The 24,364-nt window shown below is 39.2% G+C and overlaps 1 protein-coding gene across 2 annotated transcripts in view; it reads right to left on the bottom strand.

Annotated features, from left to right (window-relative positions):
• ephb2b (eph receptor B2b) overlaps positions 1 to 20,809 on the bottom strand; it is a 179,716-nt gene extending 158,907 nt beyond the window's left edge. The window contains exon 1 of one of the 2 annotated variants that reach the window (XM_077203631.1): positions 20,621 to 20,809. In XM_077203631.1, the coding sequence (XP_077059746.1) occupies positions 20,621 to 20,678 (58 nt within the window). In that variant the 5' untranslated portion in view covers positions 20,679 to 20,809. The remainder of the gene's footprint in view (positions 1 to 20,620) is intronic. The other variant, XM_077203633.1, reaches the window with a different exon arrangement.
• Between the last annotated feature and the right edge of the window lie 3,555 nt (positions 20,810 to 24,364).

Here is a 24,364-nt window from a genome sequence, read left to right as displayed (position 1 = left end):
CCAGTTCGAACTGCACCAACAAGCACCAAAAACATTTGCCAAATTTCAATGTTTTTGAGAGAGTCAAATTTTCAAGAAAAAATACTGTGCCATGCTTAATTCAATAAACTAGCATAAAAGCTGGCAAAACGTTAGTCAGTTTGCCATTATTGTATGAAATTAAAAAGCAAATAATTATTTCTGATCTTCAACAGTAACTGACTGTTAGCTTTAATGAATTTGCACCAAGAAATAACACAAAATTATGCTGATACTCTCTAAAACATCTCACTCTTGAATGGGGTGGACGATATGACCAAAATCGTATTTCACGATACAAGTCATTTTATTTCACGGTAATGATATTACGATATAGTTATTTTTGCTTTAAATTAGGGTTGGGTGATTAAACAATACAATCATATATAATAATTGTCACGATGTGGGTTTGTGTCCTGTCATGTTCTTTGGTTCCCTGTCTTGTTCATTAGTTTTCCCAGGTGTGTCTGATTTTCCCACGCCCCCTTGTTATCCTGTTAGCTCGTTTGTCCCTGATTATTTAAGCCCTGTGTTTCTGCCCTGTCTTGGTGAGTTGTTTTATGTTTCAGGATTAACGTGAGTGTTGGTTTCCCAGTGTTAAGATTCTTGTTCCGCGTTCTGAGTTTCTGTTTGAGTTTATTTAAATAAAGCGTGTAAACTGCGTTTGGATCCAGCCTCCTATCTGCCTTCACCGCACCGCGTTACAGAACAACTCACCGCAAAATGGAACCAGCAGTTGCTCCAGCAGTCTCTCCCATAGTCGTCAGCAACCGGGCCCTGAGAGAATATCTCTCGGTAATGTTTCAAGTGAACCAGTCCGTCCAAAGCTATGCTAAGGACTTCCTCTCCATTTGCCATCTCGGAACGCTCGATGAAATCCAGCTCATAGGCCTGTTTCAGAACAGGCTGGATTACCGGATTGCTCGATGGATGCCGAGCAACATTACCGATTGGACTCTGGACCGGTACATTGCTGAGGCTTGCTTCGTGGACTGTTCCATAGCCACGTTCCCGTCCTATCCAGCCGAGCCAGCTCCTCACTGCAGTCTTACCAAACCCGCGACTCACGTATGCCCACTCGAGCCCGTATTCCGCACTGGTCCTGTTGGATTTGCCAATCCGGAGACCGCGGAGGTTCCGCCGCCCGAGCCAAGTGAGTCAAGTGCTGCCGAGTCAAGTGAGTCAAGTGCCGCCGAGCCAGGTGCCGCCGAGCCAAGTGAGTCAAGTGCCGCCGAGCCAAGTGAGTCAAGTGCCGCCGAGTCAAGTGAGTCAAGTGCCGCCGAGTCAAGTGAGTCAGGTGCCGCCGAGTCAAGTGAGTCAAGTGCCGCCGAGTCAAGTGAGTCAAGTGCCGCCGAGTCAAGTGAGTCAAGTGCCGCCGAGTCAAGTGAGTCAAGTGCCGCCGAGTCAAGTGAGTCAAGTGCCGCCGAGTCAAGTGAGTCAAGTGCCGCCGAGTCAAGTGAGTCAAGTGCCGCCGAGTCAAGTGAGTCAAGTGCCGCCGAGTCAAGTGAGTCAAGTGCCGCCGAGTCAAGTGAGTCAAGTGCCGCCGAGTCAAGTGAGTCAAGTGCCGCCGAGTCAAGTGAGTCGAGTTCCAAGTCAAGTGAGTCGAGTTCCAAGTCAAGTGAGTCGAGTTCCAAGTCAAGTGAGTCGAGTTCCAAGTCAAGTGAGTCGAGTTCCAAGTCAAGTGAGTCGAGTTCCAAGTCAAGTGAGTCAAGTGAGTCAAGTTCCAAGTCAAGTGAATCCAGCCAAGTGAAAGTTTCAAGCCCAGTGAAGCGCCGTCGCAGGAGGAGGAGGACTCGTTTTGCTCGCCAGGCTCCGGAGGGCGTTCCCAGATTCATCGCCCTGCTGGCCCCGCCTCTGCGCCTCGCCCTGCCGGCCCCGCCTCTGCGCCTCGCCCTGCCGGCCCCGCCTCTGCGCCTCGCCCTGCCTGCGCCCTTCAAGCTCCGGGAGGGCTTTCCTGAACCCGTGGATTTCCCCAAGTATTTTTTGGGGGGGGGGCAAAGGTCCGGTGAGGAGAACATGAGGGCTGCGCCGCCATGGAGCTCCGCCCTGGCCTTCGCCTCGTCCTTCTCCGCCCTGGCCTTCGCCTCGTCCTGCTCCGCCCTGGCCTTCGGCCCAGTCTGGTCCGCCCACGCTCTGCGGCCCAGGCCCGCCTTGCCTAGGTCCAGGTCCCGTTCCCCTGCATGGGCCTGGCCCCCCATCCCTCCCCCAAGACCGCCCTCCTGGACTTTTGTTTGTTTTATTGGGCTTCAGGAGCCGCCCTTAAGGGGGGGGTTATGTCACGATGTGGGTTTGTGTCCTGTCATGTTCTTTGGTTCCCTGTCTTGTTCATTAGTTTTCCCAGGTGTTTCTGATTTTCCCACGCCCCCTTGTTATCCTGTTAGCTCGTTTGTCCCTGATTATTTAAGCCCTGTGTTTCTGCCCTGTCTTGGTGAGTTGTTTTATGTTTCAGGATTAACGTGAGTGTTGGTTTCCCAGTGTTAAGATTCTTGTTCCGCGTTCTGAGTTTCTGTTTGAGTTTATTTAAATAAAGCGTGTAAACTGCGTTTGGATCCAGCCTCCTATCTGCCTTCACCGCACCGCGTTACAATAATACTATATTGCATTTAATTTTCCTTAAAATTATTAAATTATAACCAAAGTTTTATAAATGTTCTATATAAGCCATTTATCAGCGGACCATTTATCAGCTCGGCTCAAACGGCAGCGCAACGCAATTTAATTGGTTCATCATATAAAGTGATAGTGTCTCTTCAGAAAATTTGACAAACCGCTCAATTAATATAGATTAGTTTTACTATCTCTTTATGAACTTTTTGAAGCATCAAAGTGGTAGACTGTCTATGGAGAGTACAGAAAGATTAGATTTCATTAAAAATATCTTTTGTGTTTTGAAGATGAATGAAAGTCTTACGTGTTTGGAATAACATGAGGGTGAGTAATGACAGAATTTTCATTTTTGGGTGAACTATCCCTTTAAGACACCAGTGGACATCTTGAGTTTGACAAATGTATATCATTTAGTAGCCGTTTGTTAGGGGAGTGTGAACTCATCTACAGGCTCTAAAAGATAGCAGTTATTCTTTAGATGTCATTACTAGGGATGTCAATTTTCACAAATTCCCATGATCAATCGTCGTTTAAATTAACGATCAATTAATCGATTAATCGTTAACCTTAATACTGCATGACAGGGTCTGCAAATGCTGCTCAAAACTACATGTTCCTCACCAAATGAATGAGAGTGTTTTTAATCTAAATAAAGGGCTAGTAGGATTGTAAAAATATTTTGATGTGATTGATCATTTAATTAAATAAATTATTGAATTATCAAATAACGACTAATACAATGTGTCACCAACGGCGTCTCAGATGCGTGCTTGTCAGAATTTGTGACTGTCGGGGACGCGCTCTTCCTGGAACAACGCGCTGAAAACAGCAGCTAAACCCAATGAATTCACAAGGATTTAATAAAATGGTGTTCTCATGTTTTGTAATATCACAGTCCCAATCATCGTTATTATTAGCTGTGCATTGCTGTTTGAGCTGCATGCGCTGCTATATTGTGCTTTGTTTAAATATTTGATTTTTATGATTGATATGATTGATAATATGATTTTTTTTCTCTGAAAAGCAAGACAAAATAGTACAAAAGTATATTTTTACTATTTGATTAAATGCAATGGTGAAAAAATTGGCAAAATAAATGGAAAAAATGTGAAACATCGCGTTCGGCCTTCGGCCAAGCGTTTCATTATTATTCGGCTTCGGCCAAGAATTTTCATTTCGGTGCATCCCTAAAAAATTGTCTCATGTTGTGGACGCGCTCTTCCTGGAGCAACTAAACCGACTAAACCAAACTAAAGCAAAATAATTCAGTGTTTTATTACAATATTGTTCTCTTTATAATGTTATGTAATATGACAGTCCCAATAGTCATTATTAGTCGAAAACAAAAACAAACCATTTCTGCAACCAAAAAGAAAGCCTTTTGTCATTTCCCTTTCCATAAGAGGCTTTTTATTTCATTGAAAAATTCCTGTAAGGCTTTCAGATTGATTTGTAAAGCAATAGGTTTAGACCACTGTATCAAATGAGCAGTCTGTATGAGACAGCAACAAATTGGCAGACCACGGTAGCAAACGACAGATGCACAATCTGTTAGCTACCATTTTAAAAGCTTTGAAAAGCATGGCAGGCATCAGTGCGCTAGCCATATTGGCAAAGCACTGAGGATACAAATCCAAAAAGTTTAAAGGTGTTAAACGATATCAAAATGTAAATGTAGTGGCAAAAATATGACATGCCTGGTGCTAGCTATTCAACCATTTTCAGAGATTAAAATTACCACATCCGTAACCGACCACCACCACAACAGTCTGATGCTTGATATGTAGAGGGAAACACAATGAGCAATAATCTGTACAATAATTTGAGTTACCTGACCCCATGTAACATGCAGTCGAGGTGTGGTCTTGTAGTTCAAAAGCTAGCCATGCCCTTGACCCAGTGTTCACACCTCATGCACTAATCCAACTTCAGGCCTCTCGTTTCCAAGCGCTCAGGGTAAGACACGTTCTCCCAGCTTGTTCCTGCAGGTGCTTCAGCAGCCATATATCACCACACAACAGCCTGAGCCATATGGTCCCCACAAAGAGCGGCCTTGCACGGTATACATACATGTATCAGAAGAAGCGGGGGGGTGGGGGGCATTGTTGGAATAAGTGGCCTTTCCAGCCCTATCACTCAAAAGACCCAAGCAGCATACAGAGAAGAAGGACATTTAGGTAAAAACCCAACATGTTCTGTGCCAAACTGTGTAATCAAGAACATGTTTTTCCAATCACTCTATGAGCCAGGCCCCTCTGACGAAAGAGAGTCCGTCGAGGGACTCGTACAGTTACCACATGCATGCAATGTGTCTGCCACATATCACCGCAGGCCGCAGAGAGAAAGCAAATGTATCAAGAGACAGGCCTGTAGGGGGAAAACGCCTTCATGTCACCAACTCCACACAATGTGTTTGAGTTTTGGGGGCGGCTCTTAATAATTCACTCTAAGCCCACCAAAAACATCAAATACAGATTTATGTTCTCGCTTAATCAACGGCTACTGTTTAATTTAGCTAATAATAAAAAATACCCCCAGACTGATTGATATAATACATAGGTGCTTTGCCAAAAGGGAGCACAGACAAAGGCTCCGTTTCATATAAATTACTTACTTGGACCAGTAAAACGACACATGGCGAGAAATCAAAGAAATGAGTTTTAAAGGGTGAGAATGATCTTAACAATGAGAGCCAAAGCTTAGAAGATTTAAACATATGACAGTTGAACCAGCAAAGTCTCGTTAATCAAACGCAGAACTGTGTTTTCTCAATGCGTGACTCTAAAGTGTTTCGTGACAAAAAAGAAATAAGGCCGCACAATGTTGTAATTGATATGCCAGGCCACTCCTATTGGGACGGTGTCACTTAAACAGGGGAAATTGGCTGGGTGGTATTGTTTATTTCCCTAGACTGATTAGGCTCACATGACTAATGATAAACAGCACAGGTGGCAGAGATGTCTACTATGACAACACTGATAATATCCACAGAGAATCGATCCAATTTACATATTATTTTATAGGACCTCATCCTGAGCGCGGAAATCATCGCCCTGCAGTGTATTCGCAAAGCCACTGCAGTTGAGCGTGATGCTGATGGATTGTGGGTAATGCTTGGAACTGTCATCCTAGCTAAACCTATGCACATGACATCTTGTGTTAGTGTCAGATAAAAACGGCATTCAGCATACGAGGCATGAAAAATAACATTCTGCACATTAACTCCATCACATGACTTATTCATTTTCATAGAACCACCTCAGTCACATCCTCCTCTTCACATTTATTCCCTCAGGAGACTGTATAGATTTTCCGGCTGCCTGCCTGGATGATCCATGATGATTATTATCTGAAAGGTAGAGCTGGTGGAAGGTATGGAAAATAGTCATCACTCTTTACTATACCATATATTGCGGTTCTGTTTCAGCGAGCAGTGTTACTTCATGGCTACAGTTGTTCCAGACATTGTTTAACCAACCCCAAAGGACGCATGCCCCAATAACTTGGCTAATAAGAAAAATCTTTATTGGAGGGACACACTTCAATATAATAAAAAAATAGCCTAACCTTTTTAGTTTTGAAGAGCTGATACCAAAAGCAATTTTTTTTCAGGTAAATTTAAAAAAGGAAACAAAATTACCTCTCATTATTGAGGCATCACATTTTCCACTGATAATTGATGTTGCATTGTAATTGATGAGCTTGAGCTCAAATAATGGGTTGCTTATTATTCTAAATCTTTATCCATATTTGCTTGAAACGTCAAATGAACATATATCTGAATAAATGAATTTTTTGGCACCCCATATATAGGTAAAAGGGTGAACTGAGAAAATGTAAATATTTCTAAAATGAAGGCCATCAAACTGCATTTAGCGTAATTTCGAGATGAGCCACTATCTCTGTCATGAAACTAAAAAATGAATACAAGTGATTCTGCTCTCATATTTTCGCTTGGCGATCCTATTTCATAAATTAGTGCATAATTGAATATACAAAATTAATCATAATTAACTAAATTTAATTTATTACATTTAATGTATTCTTGTGATGACAAAGCTGAATTTTCAGCAGCCTTAAAGTGTCACATAATCCTTCAGAAATCATTCTAATAGCTGATTTGGTGTTAAAGAATTTCTTATTATTATCAATGTTGAACAAATCATATGACGAATTGAATGATGTTGAAATTCCTACTATCCAAGTGGCAAGTTTCAGTAACAAAAGATACTTCGACCCTGACGGCAAGCATCTTTTTGACTGTACATAAAAAATTGAGGCCTTTCCAAAAGAGGGTTTCAATGTCTAGACACATTTATTAAGAAAAAATAAGTCTTAATGCCTAACTAATTCTATTGACCATCACACCCACCTGCTGCCCCTTGCTAAGCTCAACCCACCCACGGTGCTTATCGGAGATAATTCAGAGAATAAGGAAGTCCACCATGGGCCAGTCCTAACTGGACTGCAGCTGCTTAACCCCTAATAAAACATTATACTCTTCTGTTGCTGTGACCCCTGGGTAAAAAAAACATTCTTTATATCTCCCCACCTTCAATTCCAGCTTTGATTTAATTCTGTTTATATTCCACTCTATTCTAATGGCTGAAGTGAAGCTTACTAATGTAAACAAACAATTATATACAATTTATGGAATCACCAACAAACCATTAACATTTAATTATGCCTTCTATTATAATGCTATGATCTCAACTTCAAGTCAGAACAACAAAGACAGACTTTCTTAAGGGTTCAAATTACTTATGAATTAATAGGAATACAACAGAGTATTACCCTGTCCCCACCCGCCCTTTCAGTGCAGTCAAGTCACAGCTATGGGCCAAATCGCTCAATTATCTCTCCTAATTCCCTCTGTGCCAAGCTAATGCAATTATATGCAAACAAATAGCTCCATGGTAACACTTTTTTTTCTTTGGCGCACTTTGCCTTTCAGCGACAGGTAATTTTGATTAGCCTTGGCCTGTCAAAAACAGCCTGAACATCCACTAGGGGAGAATTTCTAAACACAAGTGGAGGGAAGTGAAATAGCTGTATTTAATTTCAAATTGTTCTTTATTAAGCGAAGTAGGAAAGTGGCAATTGGACCCCCTACAAATTATTTCAACATAATTCTGTCACCAGAGGGGCCATAGCATGCAAACTTAGATTAGCCATGAAAAAGTCACAGGTGGCCTGGGAATGGAGTCCGGGTGTTAATCCTGTAAGGAGAAGGCTGACACATAGCCTAAAACTGCGCTTGTTCTAGGCTAGTTCTCATTGCCAAACCAGTCTGATTCTTGTGGAAAACAACCTAGTGAGAAGTGTAATTCAGCACTAGTGTGGAAGGAAAAGGCATCAATGCAAAAATACTGCGGTGGCAATCAATGAATGTTTATACTTTAGCAAATTAACCCAAGTTGACTGCTTATGCCCTTGCCCAGTAGTTCGATCGCCCGGAATGTAGAGAATTCACAGTTTGTTTAATTACAAAAATAGCAGGAATTCACCTCTCAACAATTAGAGTCCACTGAGGGATAAAAACTGCAAGGCATTTATCACAGCATTCGGGGGTCTAAAGGCAATGAAACAACAAAAAGGCATCCTGTGGCTAACAGAGACCCTTTCACTCCTTTCTGGGAAGAGGAAGGTTTTCTGTTTGCGAGTGCATGTTGTGACCCAGCCTTGAGCAATAGGAGAGTCAGCGTCATAGTGGTCCGAGACCATCGTTGCATTTGCCATTGACAGGGATGAAAGCAATAACATCAGACCGAGTTATAACAGGACCAATGGTCACATCCCCAAAGAGATGGTATAAGTCAAGCCGTCAGCCCTCCAGCCTGAGAGAGAGGGTGTATGCAGTCAAAGGCTGGCAGACATCATGCGGTGGCAGAAATGCCAGGAGACGTCAAGTGTGCGTGCTGGGTAACAGCAGTTCAGGTGAACGCGGCTTCCCTTTGTGATGCAGATGAGGATGCAATCAGTCTGCCTTTATCTCTGAAGACAGACTGTACTCTGGGAGACACAGAGCAACACTGCACCAGTTCAGAGGAATTGTGTTTGTCGAATGCTTTGATGGAAGGCAGATGTTTAATAGTGAGCGAACAAGGTGTGACCTCCAGCAAGAACACAACTCTCACTAACTTCAGCTCAGGATGATTGTTCTTAGAAGGATAGTTGAACCAAGAATGAAAAATCTGTCATAATTGACCCTTCGCAAAGACCCGCCCCCCTTAGTTACTGTCGCTATGTCCGACAAGCTACTCCGCTCTCATGCACACACCATGTTCTCACGAAGTGAAAAATACATCGAGGATGAGAGAGGAGACTGACAATACGCTGACAGACAGGACAGACCAGGTTACTTTTTGGTTACTTTTGATATTAAACATATGAAACAAAGTCTCACCTTTCAAATTTGGTCATCTTTAAAAAGAAATTTAAACAATAAATACCGTTTTGTGGCTCTTTAATGTATCGTGACAGATCGCTGTAGAGCCTCAGTTAAAGCTGCTCGTGAACCGATCATCTCTTCCTTCTAGTTCATTTATAGCATCAAATAAACATGAATGAACATAAGAAGGAATGTTGTTTTAACCGTGGAAAGGCGTCAGTATATTCAGTTTTTCAAGTTCAAATCCTCCCACGATAATCTACTAACTCTCCTGACTGCTTTGTAGGACAAAATGGCGGATGGCGAAGTATGATTGGTCAGATCACCTGTCAATTAAGCTCCCTGCGAAGGGTCAATTTACCCACCCTTAATTCCAAAGGAATTACCCATTCCAAATATGTATGACTTTTTTGAAAAGATTTTGAAAAACTTGTTTGCCCATACAATGAGTGACAAAAACACATTAAAGCCTATTGACTTTCACCTTATGACAAATGACAAATGTATATATATATATATATATATATATATATTTCCAAAATATTTGCCTTTGCGTTCCACAGAAGTAGGGGTGTGCGATATAGCTAAAAAAAATTATCACAATATAGGCCTAATGTTTTTAATATCGTTCGGTATTGATAATTATTGAAAAAAAAATTATAACCTTTTTTTTGAAAATGAGAACAAGAAGTTTGAATTTAAACCACAGTTTTTTTTATTTATTTAGGCCTATCCACATTATTAAGGCAAACAACAAATTATATTGGTTTTAGCAGTCAAAAATAAAACGTACACAAAAATATCTTCTTTATGTCTTATATTAAGATAAAGTAGCAAATGTTAAAGAAACTCTTGAACTTTAATCAAATGTTACAAAATGTGTGCAGTGTAAGTGTAAACGTAGAACAATGAAGGCAAACTTTGAGGTAGATCAACATCTGTAATTACTAGGGGTGTAACGAAAGGGCTGAACGTTTCTGGAGAGGGTTCGCCGGGACGGGCTCAGTCTTCTGCAAATAGCCCCGTTCTGGCCGGCCCGAGTATGGTTTGCGGAACTAGTGTCTCTCCTCGACGGCTCTCCCCTGGAGATACTGATCAGGAGAGATCTACTCTCTCAGGCGAGTGGGTCGATCCTTCACCCCCGCCCAGAACTATGGAGGCTGTGGGCTTGGCCTCTGAGGGGGCCCAGCTCATAGATTCTGGTCTCTCGACTGAGGTCGTTGAGACCATCCTCCAATCCAGAGCTCCCACCACGAGGAGGTTATATGCCGCGAGGTGGAAACTTTTCACCTCTTGGTGTGGAGAGCGCCAGCAGGACCCAGTTAACGGCACGGTTGGTACAGTGCTGGATTTCCTGCAGGACCGGTTCTCCACAGGGTTATCCCACTCCACACTGAAGGTGTACGTGGCGGTCTTAGCTGCTTACCACGCCCCTTCGAGCGGAGGTTCTCTCGAGAAAAACCCACTTATATCTCGCTTCCTTCGTGGCACCTTGAGGCTGAGGCCTGCAGTTCGCACGAGGGTACCATCTTGGGATCTGGCCATTGTCTTAGAGGGTCTCTCTCTAGCTCCTTTCGAGCCCTTCGACTACCTTAAGACTATCCTTCTTCTCGCTATCTCGTCTCTAAAAAGAATTGGAAATATTCAAGCACTTTCGGTGGCTCCCTCGTGCCTGGAATTTGCTCCTGGTATGGTTAAGGCTTTTCTCTGTCCGAGACCAGGGTATGTTTCTAAGGTGCCAACCACTTCCGTTAGACCTATAGTACTGCAGGCCTTCTGTCCTCCGCCTTTTTTGACGTCAGACCAGGAGAAATTGAATTTGCTGTGTCCCGTTAGGGCTTTAGATGCTTATGTCCACAGAGTTGCCCTGTGGAGGAAATCGGAACAGTTGTTCGTCTGTTTTGGGTCACCTAAGAAGGGGTGTCCGGCATCCAAGCAAAGGATGAGCAAGTGGGTGGTCGAGGCCATCTCACTTGCTTATGTTTCGGCCGGTCAGCCTTCACCTTTGGCTGTAAGGGCCCATTCTACCAGAAGTATGGCTGCCTCTAGAGCTCTTCTTTCAGGGGCTTCTCTTCAGGACTTTTGTGATGCGGCAGGCTGGTCCTCACCGCACACTTTCGTCAGGTTTTATTCTCTTGATTTTAGCTCCACTCCTGGGGCTCAGGTTCTCTCTTCGGCTTGTGTCTCCTAGTCACACACGACGGGGACCTGTTCGTATGGGGATGTAGATATTGCGTTCCCACTGCGATTACACGCAGCGGTAGTCCCTGAAGGGGAACGTCCCGGTTTACGTATGTAACCCTAGTTCCCCGAAGGGACGGACGCTGCGTGTCCTGCCATACTCCCGGCATCCCCTTGGGTCGCTTGCTTCAGTAACATTAGAAGCTGGCGGCTTGTGTATTCAGGGGATAATTATAGCTTCCTGGTCAATGACGTCACTTGCTGTGACGCTCCGTCTCTCCATTGACTGATTTCATTCATGCTTCAGACGCGTTACGCTGGGGGCGTTCCCACTGCGATTACACGCAGCTTCCGTCCCTTCGAGGAACAAGGGTTACATACGTAACCCGGGACGTTTTTGCATTAACTTGTATTTTTAATATTTGTATTTGTATTTCTAATTCGTTATTGTAATATAATAATTTACAAAGTTGCTGTCATTTTCATGAAAAATATTTTAAACATACATTTTTCTACATCTTGAAACTTTTAGTTTTATAAATGGGGGTAATCTTTGAAGGATGAGCAAATAATGTTTTGGTCATTATATTAAAAATAAAATTTGAAGTGCTGGAAAAGATGTCTGACGTACTTGAAAGCATTTTACTATTCCTGCCAAACTTCCATGGTTACAGTTAGTGTTACAACCTTAAATCCATGGTGAATGTTGCTGATCTGTTGACTTAAAGCCTATAACTAGTTCATTCGGTTTCCACGTCAGCACTGTTTAATCTGTTAAAAACATAGAAATTTGAATGCTTCTCACTGGATCTCGCAGTGATGCTATTACTTCAGTGGTGAATTCAAATGCTCAAATGCTTTCTTTACTGGATCTCTTAGTGCTGGGTAGTAACAGTGTCGCTTGATCAAGATTGGCTCGCGCTGCACTGACAGTCGTCCAAACTAATAAACTGTCCGTGAAGCACAAAATAATGAGTAGGGCAGTTTCGTTCTGCTTTCATTACGTTTGCCATTTGATGTTGAGCAACGTTGTGGTGGTCACGCCAGCAATGCGCGCTTCGGGCGAGGCGTGCGCATTTTAATGAAAATAGTTAATTTTAATGAATATTTTTTATATCGTTTCCGACAATGGTGTACCGTCGATAAATACCGATACCGTTTTATCGCGCAGCCCTACAGGTTTAAAATGAAATGACGGTGACTTTAATTTTTGGATTCATCTATTGAAAGATTGACAGAGAAATTTGTTTGTTCTTTCAGAAAATACAAACCGCATGATTTGCATTTCTTCACAGGTGCAGACAGGATGATTAATTAATTTGTTTGTTTGTTCTCACCCTAATTTTATAATTGGCCACTTGTGACACTGATCCAATATTTCAGTATCAACTGTATCAAGTTCATGCGATTACAACTATCACACATCTTAAAAAGTGGTTAATGTGGATACTGAAAGTGTCAAAAAGCTTTCTGAGTCCCGGAAATACCAATGATCCCATAACAGTGGTTAAGTGGAATTGCAAGCACAAAGCGAAGGCTGGTTTATGCAATTAGGATGCTTTAATTAGCCCCTAAAGACAACCAGCCAACTGAAACTTAATAAGCTAAACTGCAGTGCCACAAGCTCAATGTACAGTAAAAATCACATTCAGGGGTCCATAGATGAACTGAGCAAAAATCAACATCATAGGTGACGTTACAACATATTTGAGGTCTAGGATCACTTGCAGTATGACATGCATGACGGATGTTCATCCCCTAAGACCACCTTTTAACTGGGCGTATTATTATGGCTACATAAACATAGATTGAACAATGGGAGCTTATGCATGAGTAATCACATTGCTCACAGCTTTAAGGAGTAAAGGACTGCCTGCATATTTCATTTTCAATGTGTTTTGCAGAATGCTTAGTAAATTGCAGGAGACAGTTTGCGCTGCATTTGGTTACAGTAAAGATAAACGTTCTCGCAAACTAGGCTGATGGGAATGAGAAAGCACATTCTGATTCACCAGTAAGCACTTAGACATGATTAAATGGATTGATTAGGATGCTTTAATCTATGCACAAACATAGATTAAATAATCTAATCATCCCATGATTTAAATATGTTCTATGTAAAGTCTCTCTAGCTCTGTCCTGAACCGCAGCCTGAGTCTTGTCTTGTACTGTGCAGATTGAAACAATTATCACCTCAAGGTAGAAAAACACAGCTATCATTTTAGAAAAACCCACATGACCTTCAACCACACACTCAACCGATCCTCTGTAAGTAGTAGTACAGTATTCTGTAGCATACAGACCCTCATTTGTCCACTTGCTACACTAATACTAGAGTCAGCGAAGCTCAGGTAATGGTCAAACTGCCATGACATGTTATTGTTATAATGAGTAAAGAATATGGTCCTTCAGCTTTAAGACCCTGTGTAAATAAGCACAGAATTACCTAAATATATGTACAGAACATAATATGAAACAAAAATAGAAGTGATTTTAATTGATTGTCAACAGCTGCATTCATGTTTTTTTTTTAATCTACAATTGTATATAGGCTAAAGTTTGTTTAGGACAAAAAAAGTTAACTTCAATTTGAAAAAAACATAAATTGCCAGGAAGAAGAAAACTACACAAGAACACAAAATATAATGTCATATTCAGTAGCCTTCATGTAAAACATTAGTAAGCTTCTTCGGTGGTAGTCTTCAATAATTATGATTCAGCCTAGTGTATCTTGGTGGAGTGTTAATGGAAGAAAAAAAAATTGTATGTTGTATGTCAAAATATCGGATCAGTAACATTTCACTGTGAATGCGGACTATGATGCAAGGCACAGTCTGAGCTTTGAAGGGAGATAGATTTCTATACCACTGGGGGTGTGAGAGCCTCTCTATAGATTGAGTGACATCACTCTTCGGACTGATCCAGACAGAGGGGAGGAATGGGGTAGAGAGCGCCTCTGATCCGCCTCTGATGCTCACTGGAAACTCCCTTTATACTCCCTTCAGTCACTCGCAAAGCACTTGCAGGAAACTGCCTGAACCTGACCAAAGAAACCCTATATTACAGTCAAATAGTTACACTGAGATCCAGTGCTTGTGGATGCTGAAGAGAGGAGTAATGAGCATAAGTTTGGCAGTCATCACTAAAATTATTTTACAATTTCAGCTAAATTGCCAGTCATAATTACATAGCAAGATGAGTTAATTCTGACTGGCATGTTTTGTTTAATAGATTTCCTCGCTTAAACAAAAGTAAACATGCTTGATATGGTGACTATTGACATATGGGGTGGGCCATATGACCAAAATCTTATATCACTATATGAGTAATTGTATCTCACAATAGCGATATACATCACAATATAGTTATTTTTGCTTTAAATACGGTTTTTAGGATATTAAAGAATTAATACCATTGAAATTTCAGAATTCTTATCACCATTTTCAATATCACAAAAAAATTAATACCCTACTGTAAGTAAAAAAAAAAACTTATAAACAGTGATAAAAATAACAAAGACACTAATTACAAGCATATAGGAAAATAAACTAAAATAGATCAAAAACACAAATTAAATGGACCTATCAGAACAAAAAACGTCAAGCAATATAAATAAGGAAATACTAGGCTACATAAATTGTATAAAGTAATCAAACACTGCATAGTCTTCACTGTGTGAATTACATAGGCTATACATTTATTCTTAATTCACAAAAGTGATTCAGTGAAGGGCAGTGAGAGATTTTCTCTTTTTTGTTGTTTGATTAACATTAATAACAACAGCAAGTAAATTTGGATGCTGTCACTTTAAGACCTACTGAACGGATCCAATATACTTGTGCGCTTTCTTTCACAACTGTTTAAGTTGGAACTGAAATTTTAAAAATGTGACGAAACCAGCATTTCCCATTTTGAGCGCTGTTGAGCAGATTCTTAAACACCTCTACTTAGCCATAGTGTTCACACGCTCAACATATATGTCTGTGATTGGCTACAATGATCAACACTTCAAAAACATGTTCACCAAGCACTTACACAGAACACAGGAGAGTGTTTGAAAGCAGGCGTCTATCAGCGGATCTCTAATATATCTGCAGATAGACGGATCCTCTGATAGATCATTGTAGTAGCCAATCACAGACATATATGTTGAGCGGATGAACACAACGGCCAATTCAGAGGTGTTTAAGAATCTGTTCAACAGTGCTCAAAATGCCAAAGTGAAATCCTGGTATCGTCACATGTTTAAAATTTCCCAGAAAAGAAGACAGAAGACTATTTTAGAACACAGGTTAGAAGACTGTTTTTATTTTCTTCTCTGCTTGTTTTAACAAGTCTAAAAATAAATAATATATATAAAATAAATAATAATGAGTAAAATAATAAATCTATTAACACACAAACCACTGTTAATTTAACATAAAAGAATGACATTAATGACATTACTGAATGCAGGCAGAGTGCGCTCCCTTAATAGCCTAATTCCTAAAAAGCTGACAGTTCAACGCGATCTCACAAATCTGTTATTATCAATGAAGCTGACTGCACAATGAATCTTTCATAATATCCACACTTTGTTTGTTATAATTAGAGGATTTGCCAGCATACAGAATTCAGCACTGAACAAAAAAGTTTGGAGCGGTGAGGGGAGTCTATCTTAAATGCTTCTGATTGGCCATTGCGTTCAAGAAATCAACACATATGTCTGTGATTGGCTACATCGCACAACGCTGCAAACATGTTATGAAAAGAAACTCTGGCCTGTAAATCGTTTCTGTTTTATTTCAGTTGTTTTTCTTGCTTTTCTGCAACAGATGAATAAAAATCTATTAGTTTTAATATGTTGTATTCACAGATATTTCTAGTTTGCGGGAGTCCCGCGAATCGTTTTATTCTCCCGCAACCCGCACACAGAGTGAGTGCATCACCGCCCGCGCTCGCACTCGGCCATCAAATCTAGTGCCGTGCGTACTCTATTGCGTTGGGAGTGCACGTCCCTATGCCTCAGTTCACCTCGACAAAGCACTCGCGGAGGCCTGTTTCGTTTCACAAAATGTATGTGGTATCGGGGCGTGGTATCGGCAAATTTTTATGAGTACGAGTACGAATATATGAAGACAGTATCGACCCGATCCCCGATGCCAGTATCGGTATCGGGCCATCCCTAGTTTAAAATCACTTGTTTTTAAACCACAATACTTAAAAAGCATGCAAAAGATACGCTTTCGTGACTGCGTAGCAAACGTCACGCAAGCGTAACTTGGATAGAGACGATAGTCCAAAGTCTCTACCAGTTAATCATGTCTAACGGTATATCGCCCACCCCAGTTGACAGACTATGAATTCCTTAAATTGCAGGATTATTATTAAAGTGCACAGCCACTCACCGAACACAAGAATCTGCTTAAAATACACAGCAAGTGCAGAACTGACACACTTGTGAAACAAAAACTAAAGTCCGACATTGTCAAAGATAGCATGCTGTGCTGAAAGCGGCTGTATTTCTACAAAAAAAAGAAAAGTCTCTCTGCTATTCCAGACTTTCTGCATGGTTAAGGTAGCCCTTGGCCGTTCCCTCGAAACGTGACACTCGTCTCACTAGAGAAACAACTGGTACCAGCACTAATTGAAATTTTGCATGCAAAGTGACAATAGCCAGGCCCTGGGTAGCATGGATTAGGCGCTGAATGGAGGCGGATTCTTTGTGAACGCCACTGTGGAGGCTGGTGTGCAGACGAGCTCCCTGCATCTGCTCATTCAGCGGACTGAGAAAACACAGGATTGCGAGCAGCCGCTCACTTTACCTTTATCTAATCCCGCTTCTGAACCCCAATCACCACCTCTCTACCCCACACTCTGCGTTTTGTTACCTTCTTGAAAAACTGTACTGCTATTTGTCTGCTTATGCTGCAGTGGCCCACACTCGGTGTATAGTTGGAAACGGACGAGACACATTTACATTTGAAAGCAGATTATTCAAACTTGGCAGGCATTTCAAAGTGGAAGTGTTGATATGAGGGCTAAACAGCCATGTTAACAAACAACAGATTGAATTATCCCCTCTCTCTGTTGTTTAAGAGTATTATGGAAATAGATTATGAAAAGCTTAGCTGAAACAAACTTTGCACTTGTACAAAATGCTAAGCAAAATTTATTTGGTAGTATTTATATAACTTCGGAAATACTGTATGATCAAATGGAATATTTTGATAGCTTAACAACGATAAACTGACAAATAAATTGTCGGATGAAACGACTGACGTTATTAAGAATAATAAATTATAAAAAATAATCATATCTTCAAGCTTATGCCACTATGTATTTCTTGGAAACAAAAAGTACACAAAGCAGAAGCTGAAAGAAATATGGAAAATATTCTGATAAAACAAGTCATGAAAATAGTATTGTGGTACTACATTATCACTAAGGCCCATATTAAAACCAGCTGTAAATGCTATTTTTCCCTTTACCCTGAAGACAAACGTCCATCATGTAGACGAGCACATCAATATATAATCAGCGTTCAGATATTTACAGTATGGGAACAGACGCAGCTGCTTATGGGATGTCTCAAGATGAGAGAGAATTCGCATTGTATCATGACATTATGACAGCAAAATAGAATGCATGCTGGGAATATTGAAATAGCGAGGAATCTTTTGAAAGCCTGGCGTCCTACTTACAATAGATGCCAACTCTTGTCTTGACGTGGTAAAAACAAAATGCAGCTTGGCGTGGCCTTATCCATGGTATAACATTCTAAAACCATGAAACCTGTAATTGTGATTTGTAATCACATGATGCAAATCCAGCAGATATAGTTTATGTATTCTATAAAATCTATTTTCTAAATGTAAAATCTGATACGGAATATTGTTTGATTACACTGTGAACCAATTGAAATGCAAAGCAGAATAGCTAAAAATGAAAAGGGCAAAATTAGGAACTATGAAATAGAAGAATGACAGAAATAAAAAATGTACTAATCACTGAAGACGCACAGGCACAAGGACTAATACTAAATTACACTGTAACTAGTTAAAACCGCTGCATAATGCAAGGTGACATACGGAAACTTGTCACTGAGAAAATACGTCAAAGCCCCTTAGACTGGCAGTATTAATTTGAAATAAAAACACTAAAGAGCAGAAGTGCAGAACCATATTTTACGGACACCTAGTGGGAAAAATCGGTCTAAATTCACATATGTAAACGTGGGTTTAAAAAACGCACTTGAAGTAATTTATTCTTCCACTAAAGGAGTCTCAGATTCAAGAGAAACAGAATCTTATATCCTGAGGGTCATCACACAACCTAATTAAATAATTATATTGATAATATTTCACACAGACAAGTACACAAAATTAAACATAAGTTAAACAAATTGAATACAAATTAAATACAAGAGAACTATTCCATCCTCACAACTGAAATAAAACATCTAAAATTCTTTCAGATAATTTACACAGTTAGCGAGGATGATAAACACTGTTGTATAAGGCTTTAAGATGACGTCAAATCTCACCTACCCATCTCATCTACTGCCTTTCATCACTTTGTTTTTAAGGTCGAGGCAGCGTTGACCTCTTTTTCAGCTCTCTAATTTTTATGTGTAAGCGCCACGCTTTCACACCATTGGCTGAAAAACTAGGGTGATAGACAGAGGAAAATGCAAATCGACCAATCACTTCTGAGTTTGTGATTAAGCGATCCACAAGGGAAAAAATCTTGATTAGGAAAAAAAAATTATATAAAATAATTCAATAATTGAAATAAACATTTCTAAACATTAAAACTAATAAATATATTGTGTGTGTGTGTGTGTGTGTGTGTGTGTGTGTGTGTGTGTGTGTGTGTGTGTGTGTGTGTGTGTGTGTGTGTGTGTGTTAGAATCTCTTTTCCAAGAAGCAATGTTGGAATCATCATTTATACTTTTCTGAACAGCAAAGACGATACTAAAGGCAACATATACATTATTTAAAAAAAGGTCAACCAACCTTTGAGGACCATAAGACCTCTAAAAGTAATCAGGAAAATAATTTTGATTCCTTTATTAAACACTCAGTCTTTTTCAATTTTTTAAATTATAATTACTGCACAGCCTAGTTAATATTAAATGTGTGTGCACATTTCAATTTCAATTAAATTAAACTGGCCCTAGAAAAAAAAAATCTAAATTTTTGGCGAGTATTGGGGAAAAGAATACCCCCAAAATATTTGCCAGCTTTGTTCAAGTGACATGATTGGTATAATAATTAATGGTTATAACTATCTGAAATTGAAATCCCTGTACAACATTTAAAAAGTTATAATAATGTTGAGGTAGTTATGGTTTATACTGCTCCATACAAATGTTTTAAAAAAGATTTATTAGCAAAAGAAAATGCAGTCATGCAGTACTGTTGAATGAACACTTATTTAATTCAAATAGAGTTGTGCCTGAGTATGCAAATGTGTTCATTTTATTATGCATATAACTACACTGTTGACAGCCTTACTGTGTTGTGAGCATACTAAATTTGATAAACTTGATGAAACCTTGAAAAAAAATTCTCTTCTGTTAAAATCTCCAGTCTAAAAGTACAGAATCGAGTATACCTATATTAATCCATTACATGACAATAAACTCAAGTATCATTAAACTTGAGAACTAAAGCCACAAGAGGTTCATGTAATACCAGCAGTGCCTACTTAAAATTCATTGAGCATAATTCACTGGACACAGACACTTCAAATCGCCTGGGATTGAATGTGTGGTCAGTAAGTGAGAATAAAGGACTGTATGGGTGTTTTGTTATTGTATGCTCACTGGAAACCTGCTCCATTGTCCAACATGCTGAGTCCAGCATCACCATTTCAGCTCTGAATTCCCGATGAACATGAGCGTAAAACAACACGTGAATGCGTTACAAGATAAATAAATATTAATAAAGAAAAATAAACAAGATTAATATATAGAAGTGGTTTGGGTTTAAGATTTCACCTCTGAAATTATTGTACAAATAAGGGGCGCGAATCTCGAGCAGGGTTCGCGCACGCACACGTTATCCGCGCGTGGGGATAAAAAATAATGCGTTTTAATGCTCCTATTGCACATGAAAAGATGATAAATATATTATTTCTCAAACTCACTCTGATGCTGTCCAAATGAATGCGTCTCTAACCCACCTGTGATGTTTAACTATATAGTTCGCATGACAGAGCAAGCCTTATCAAAGGGATACGTTCTTCTCAGGGGGAAAGCAACCGTTTAAAAAAATTGTCACATTTGTCCCAGTATCATTCCACATTCGTTAATTAGCGAAAAAAATGGTTTAGTATCTTATTTCTAGGATGGCATTCAAAACTAACGTGCCGTGACCGTAAACTCTCAGTCTGTCGGCAAGATGCTGGACTCGCAAAACACGGGGAGAAACATCTTACCTTCAACAGCCAGGACCGAGGGTAGTAGTGTCCATAAAATCCATAGGATATCCATCATTGGTTTCTTAGAGGTGAAATTATATAAAGTCCAGACATTCAAAAAAAAATTGCCCTGAAAGCCATTGATATCAGACACTGGCGCAGACCGGCAGACTTTCACCTTCCGTTGATGAATACGATGCCATAAACACAACTAAAATCCAAAGCGAGTATGGACGAGACCAAATGACTCAGACGAGGGGGGGAAGTGGTTAGAAGCGCCGTAATATATCGGCCAGATTATGAATGTGCATAAGATACGTCGCTTTATACATACCGAAAACTCGTAATAAAGATTATTTCATTGATAAGAATCGATCCGAGCGGATTCCAATCGGTTAGACTACAAAAGCGTGAAGCCATCCAACCCGAAAGCGCTCATGTCATCTGTCCCACCTGTCAATCAAGGCAAGAGCGTAACTATTCAGCCTTATCAGCGGATACTCGGTGGAAAATTGTGACAATTGGGAATACAGGGATATGTGAATTTAGACAGACTCTGAGATTATTTATGAAGATTAATCGAAATATATGTTTGTTACAGTTGCACTAATGGCAGCTAATGGAATAGTCTGTCGCCTTCGTTTTTTTCTGTTTCCCATATTCTTCATAAAAAAGTAAAGGTAAGACGGCTTTTAAAATTACCGTGAAACGAGGGAACACATAAATATCGGAAAGCGTAAAAAAGTAGATATATGCTTATTGTATAAATGTTTCTACCGCATAGGACATACTTTATTACATTGATTTAAACAATAGCCTATATGTAAAAATATATAAAAGTTAAAATTATATATATTTTTTAAAATTAAAAAAAAAACGTTTTTTACATGCATTGTGGACAATTGTAAATTAGTTTTAGATACACAGATGTTTATGTGTACACACTGAAGCAAAATCAATGAAAGCACAATGAGATACAATGTGTCTGTGTCTGGCAGCTGTGACAAACTCTAGGCCTCATTTGCAATTTTAACAATGTGCGTCCATGGACTAACAATATTTTCAATGCGTTTCTGTAGGTGCCTATAACAAGTGCAATGTAAATAGGTTAGCGAGAATAAGCAGCAAAAAACACAACAGAAAGTTTATGCAACGAGAATATAATAAAAAGATAATTTGTCCCTCAGATGATGATAAAAACAAATCTTTGAGAAATTGTAGCAGTCTTGCTCCATTGTTCAAACAAGACATTTTTAGCATAAATTCAAATTGTCACCATAATTTACACCATTTCCTTTCAACTCCCGAGTGATTAAAAAAAATAACGAACCTTGTGAATCACATTATTTTCCAATCACTTACTCAACTGAAAAGTGTCTTGGCAAGAGATGGAGGTTATATTTGTTATGTGAATATAACAGGATCATGGTGTAAGCTATAAAGTATGCACCTGCTCTTTCTTTTCTACTCCACGCTTATAGATTAAACTCATTTGAAATGTAATAATATAAAAGTGGCAGACTTTGTGAAGAAAGAAAGAAAGAAAGAAAGAAGAGAGACCTGTGCTCTCTAGTATGTAAGGCTTTTTGTTTTATTCTTGCCTACAGCTCAGTTGACTCTTGCTTGAAAATCTCTCGAAAGTCTGGAACTAGAGTTACTTGATCCCATCTGGTTGTGTACTAGGCTACACATCTTCAAATCACCATACAGAATGTCCATCTTTACTAAGTAATTTGTGGAGTTTGTTAAATAAAGCTCCACAAAAAAGGTCAATAGGTACAATGCAGGTTGTATTGAATATTTACTGCATTACCCACTAGTCTTTCAGTAAATTGATCTTTTAAAAAAAAATCTATCCAGAAATTGCAAAGGCAATTTGGCTTTTTGGTTTTAAATCTATTTTATGAGTGGATTCACCCTAAAGAATGTGGCCTGAAAACAAGCTTTGATTAATCACCTCCTCTTACTTTAAAGCAACTATAAGCAGTTTTATCGGTGCATTAATAAGTGACCGTCACTGGCGACAGTGGTACTGTTTTTTTGTTTTGTTTTTAATTAGACTACATCTCAGACAGCCGGAGAAGAAGAAAAAAATTAGGACAGAATAAAATCCCTCAAACAGATTGTTAATGGATAAGCTTTTTGACCTGTCAGTTGTAGTTTGTAAGAAGAAACAGCTGAATTTATGTACCATTGTGTGCCAAGCCACAAACAGAATTTTGAAATATTCCTTAAAGCAATGTACGACTGATTTCCTGTTTCAGCAGCTGGTAGTCTAATCCAAATAATGCTATAGCATAATAACCAAAAAATGAGGCACTGGCCCAGAGGCGGAGGTGGACACAGGCAGAAGGTAAAGTTCGGAGAAGCCCACAAGATGATTCTCTACACAGATGGAGTAAAATGAGTTGTTCTGAGCGACAGTAGCAGGGTATGTATGGGGCACGGACTTCAGATTAATGGCAGCTAAGACTGCTTTTACCATTCCCTGCGAGGTCACAGAATTTGACCAAGTAAATCACGGCCGACTTAGAGGATCACAATATATCAGAACGCAGATATAGACCTATAAGGTGTCTGTCTAAATAACCCGAAACTTGCGGGCAATGACGGGATTAAGTTATTCTATTCCCTGTTATTGAATTTGGAATCTGCGTTTTGTTAGTCCATGCTCTCATGGAACAAAGCTGTTATTGTAATATAAAGAACTGGCAGTATTTTACTTGAAAATACCAGTCAGTCTGTGGAGAAATATCAAAGGATATAAAACTAGACTAACCATGGGAGACTGGATTTTAATACTTTGATTTATGTGTGCTGGAATATCAAGTAAGAAATGTTTTAAATTATTTTTTATCATTTCCCATATGAAAAAGAATGTGTATTGTGAATTGATACCATTCTCTAATATCACAGTACATCAAAGAGAAAACTACTGTGTGTGTGAATTAGTTTCTGGTTGAGTTTTTTAGCCTGAACCAAAACCTTCACATTATAACATTTAAATCAAGGATTGATTTTGCTTCTTTTTTTTTTTTTTTTTAAAGAAAGGGTTTAATTTATATTTATATTGTTTAAGCTTTGAGTTTTTGGACCGTGTCATGGATAAATATTTTTAACTGCATAATGTTAATAGCACCAAACAATTTTTTTTTTTTGGCTCTGCACTTTCTTGTAAATTTTTTATGCAAAACCATGTATAAAAAATGTAATTAAGTTAAATTATAGAAACGCACACACTCGCAAGGCAACACACAGGATAAGAGAGCGGTTTGAAAGTTCAACATATGGATTACATTTTGAATGGATACTATAATTTATACTTTTCTAAATAAAAAATAAAAGACAATTATATATGTTCCACACTAGAGCCTGAACAAAAACTTAGCACTAGCAATATTTAAATTCAAAAACTCAATTAATAAGCGTACCACGTACATTTCATTGTAACATTTTTTTATTGTAACTGTAAACCATGATCAATATAGAAACAAAATATACACAATATATAATAATCAAAATGAACACAAAGCAAAACTTATGAATGCTTCCAAACCAAACTCAATCCGTTTATCTTGTTTTGTGATATATTTTGTTTTTGCTAATTACATATCTAAAAATAAATAAATACATAAATAAATAAATATATAATTATACTGAAAGTTAGGCCTAAAAGTCATAACATCACAAAACACCTCATTCGAATAAATAACTGTATCTAATTAAATGTGTGTAACTTCAATTTGACTTTACTGAACAAAT

This window comes from Siphateles boraxobius, unplaced genomic scaffold (assembly GCF_051911475.1).
Source record: "Siphateles boraxobius isolate OS27281-9 unplaced genomic scaffold, OSU_SipBor_1 5, whole genome shotgun sequence".
Lineage (NCBI taxonomy): Eukaryota > Metazoa > Chordata > Actinopteri > Cypriniformes > Leuciscidae > Siphateles > Siphateles boraxobius.
Note: the sequence above shows the minus strand (reverse complement) of the source record. Positions and strands in the feature narration are given on the sequence as shown.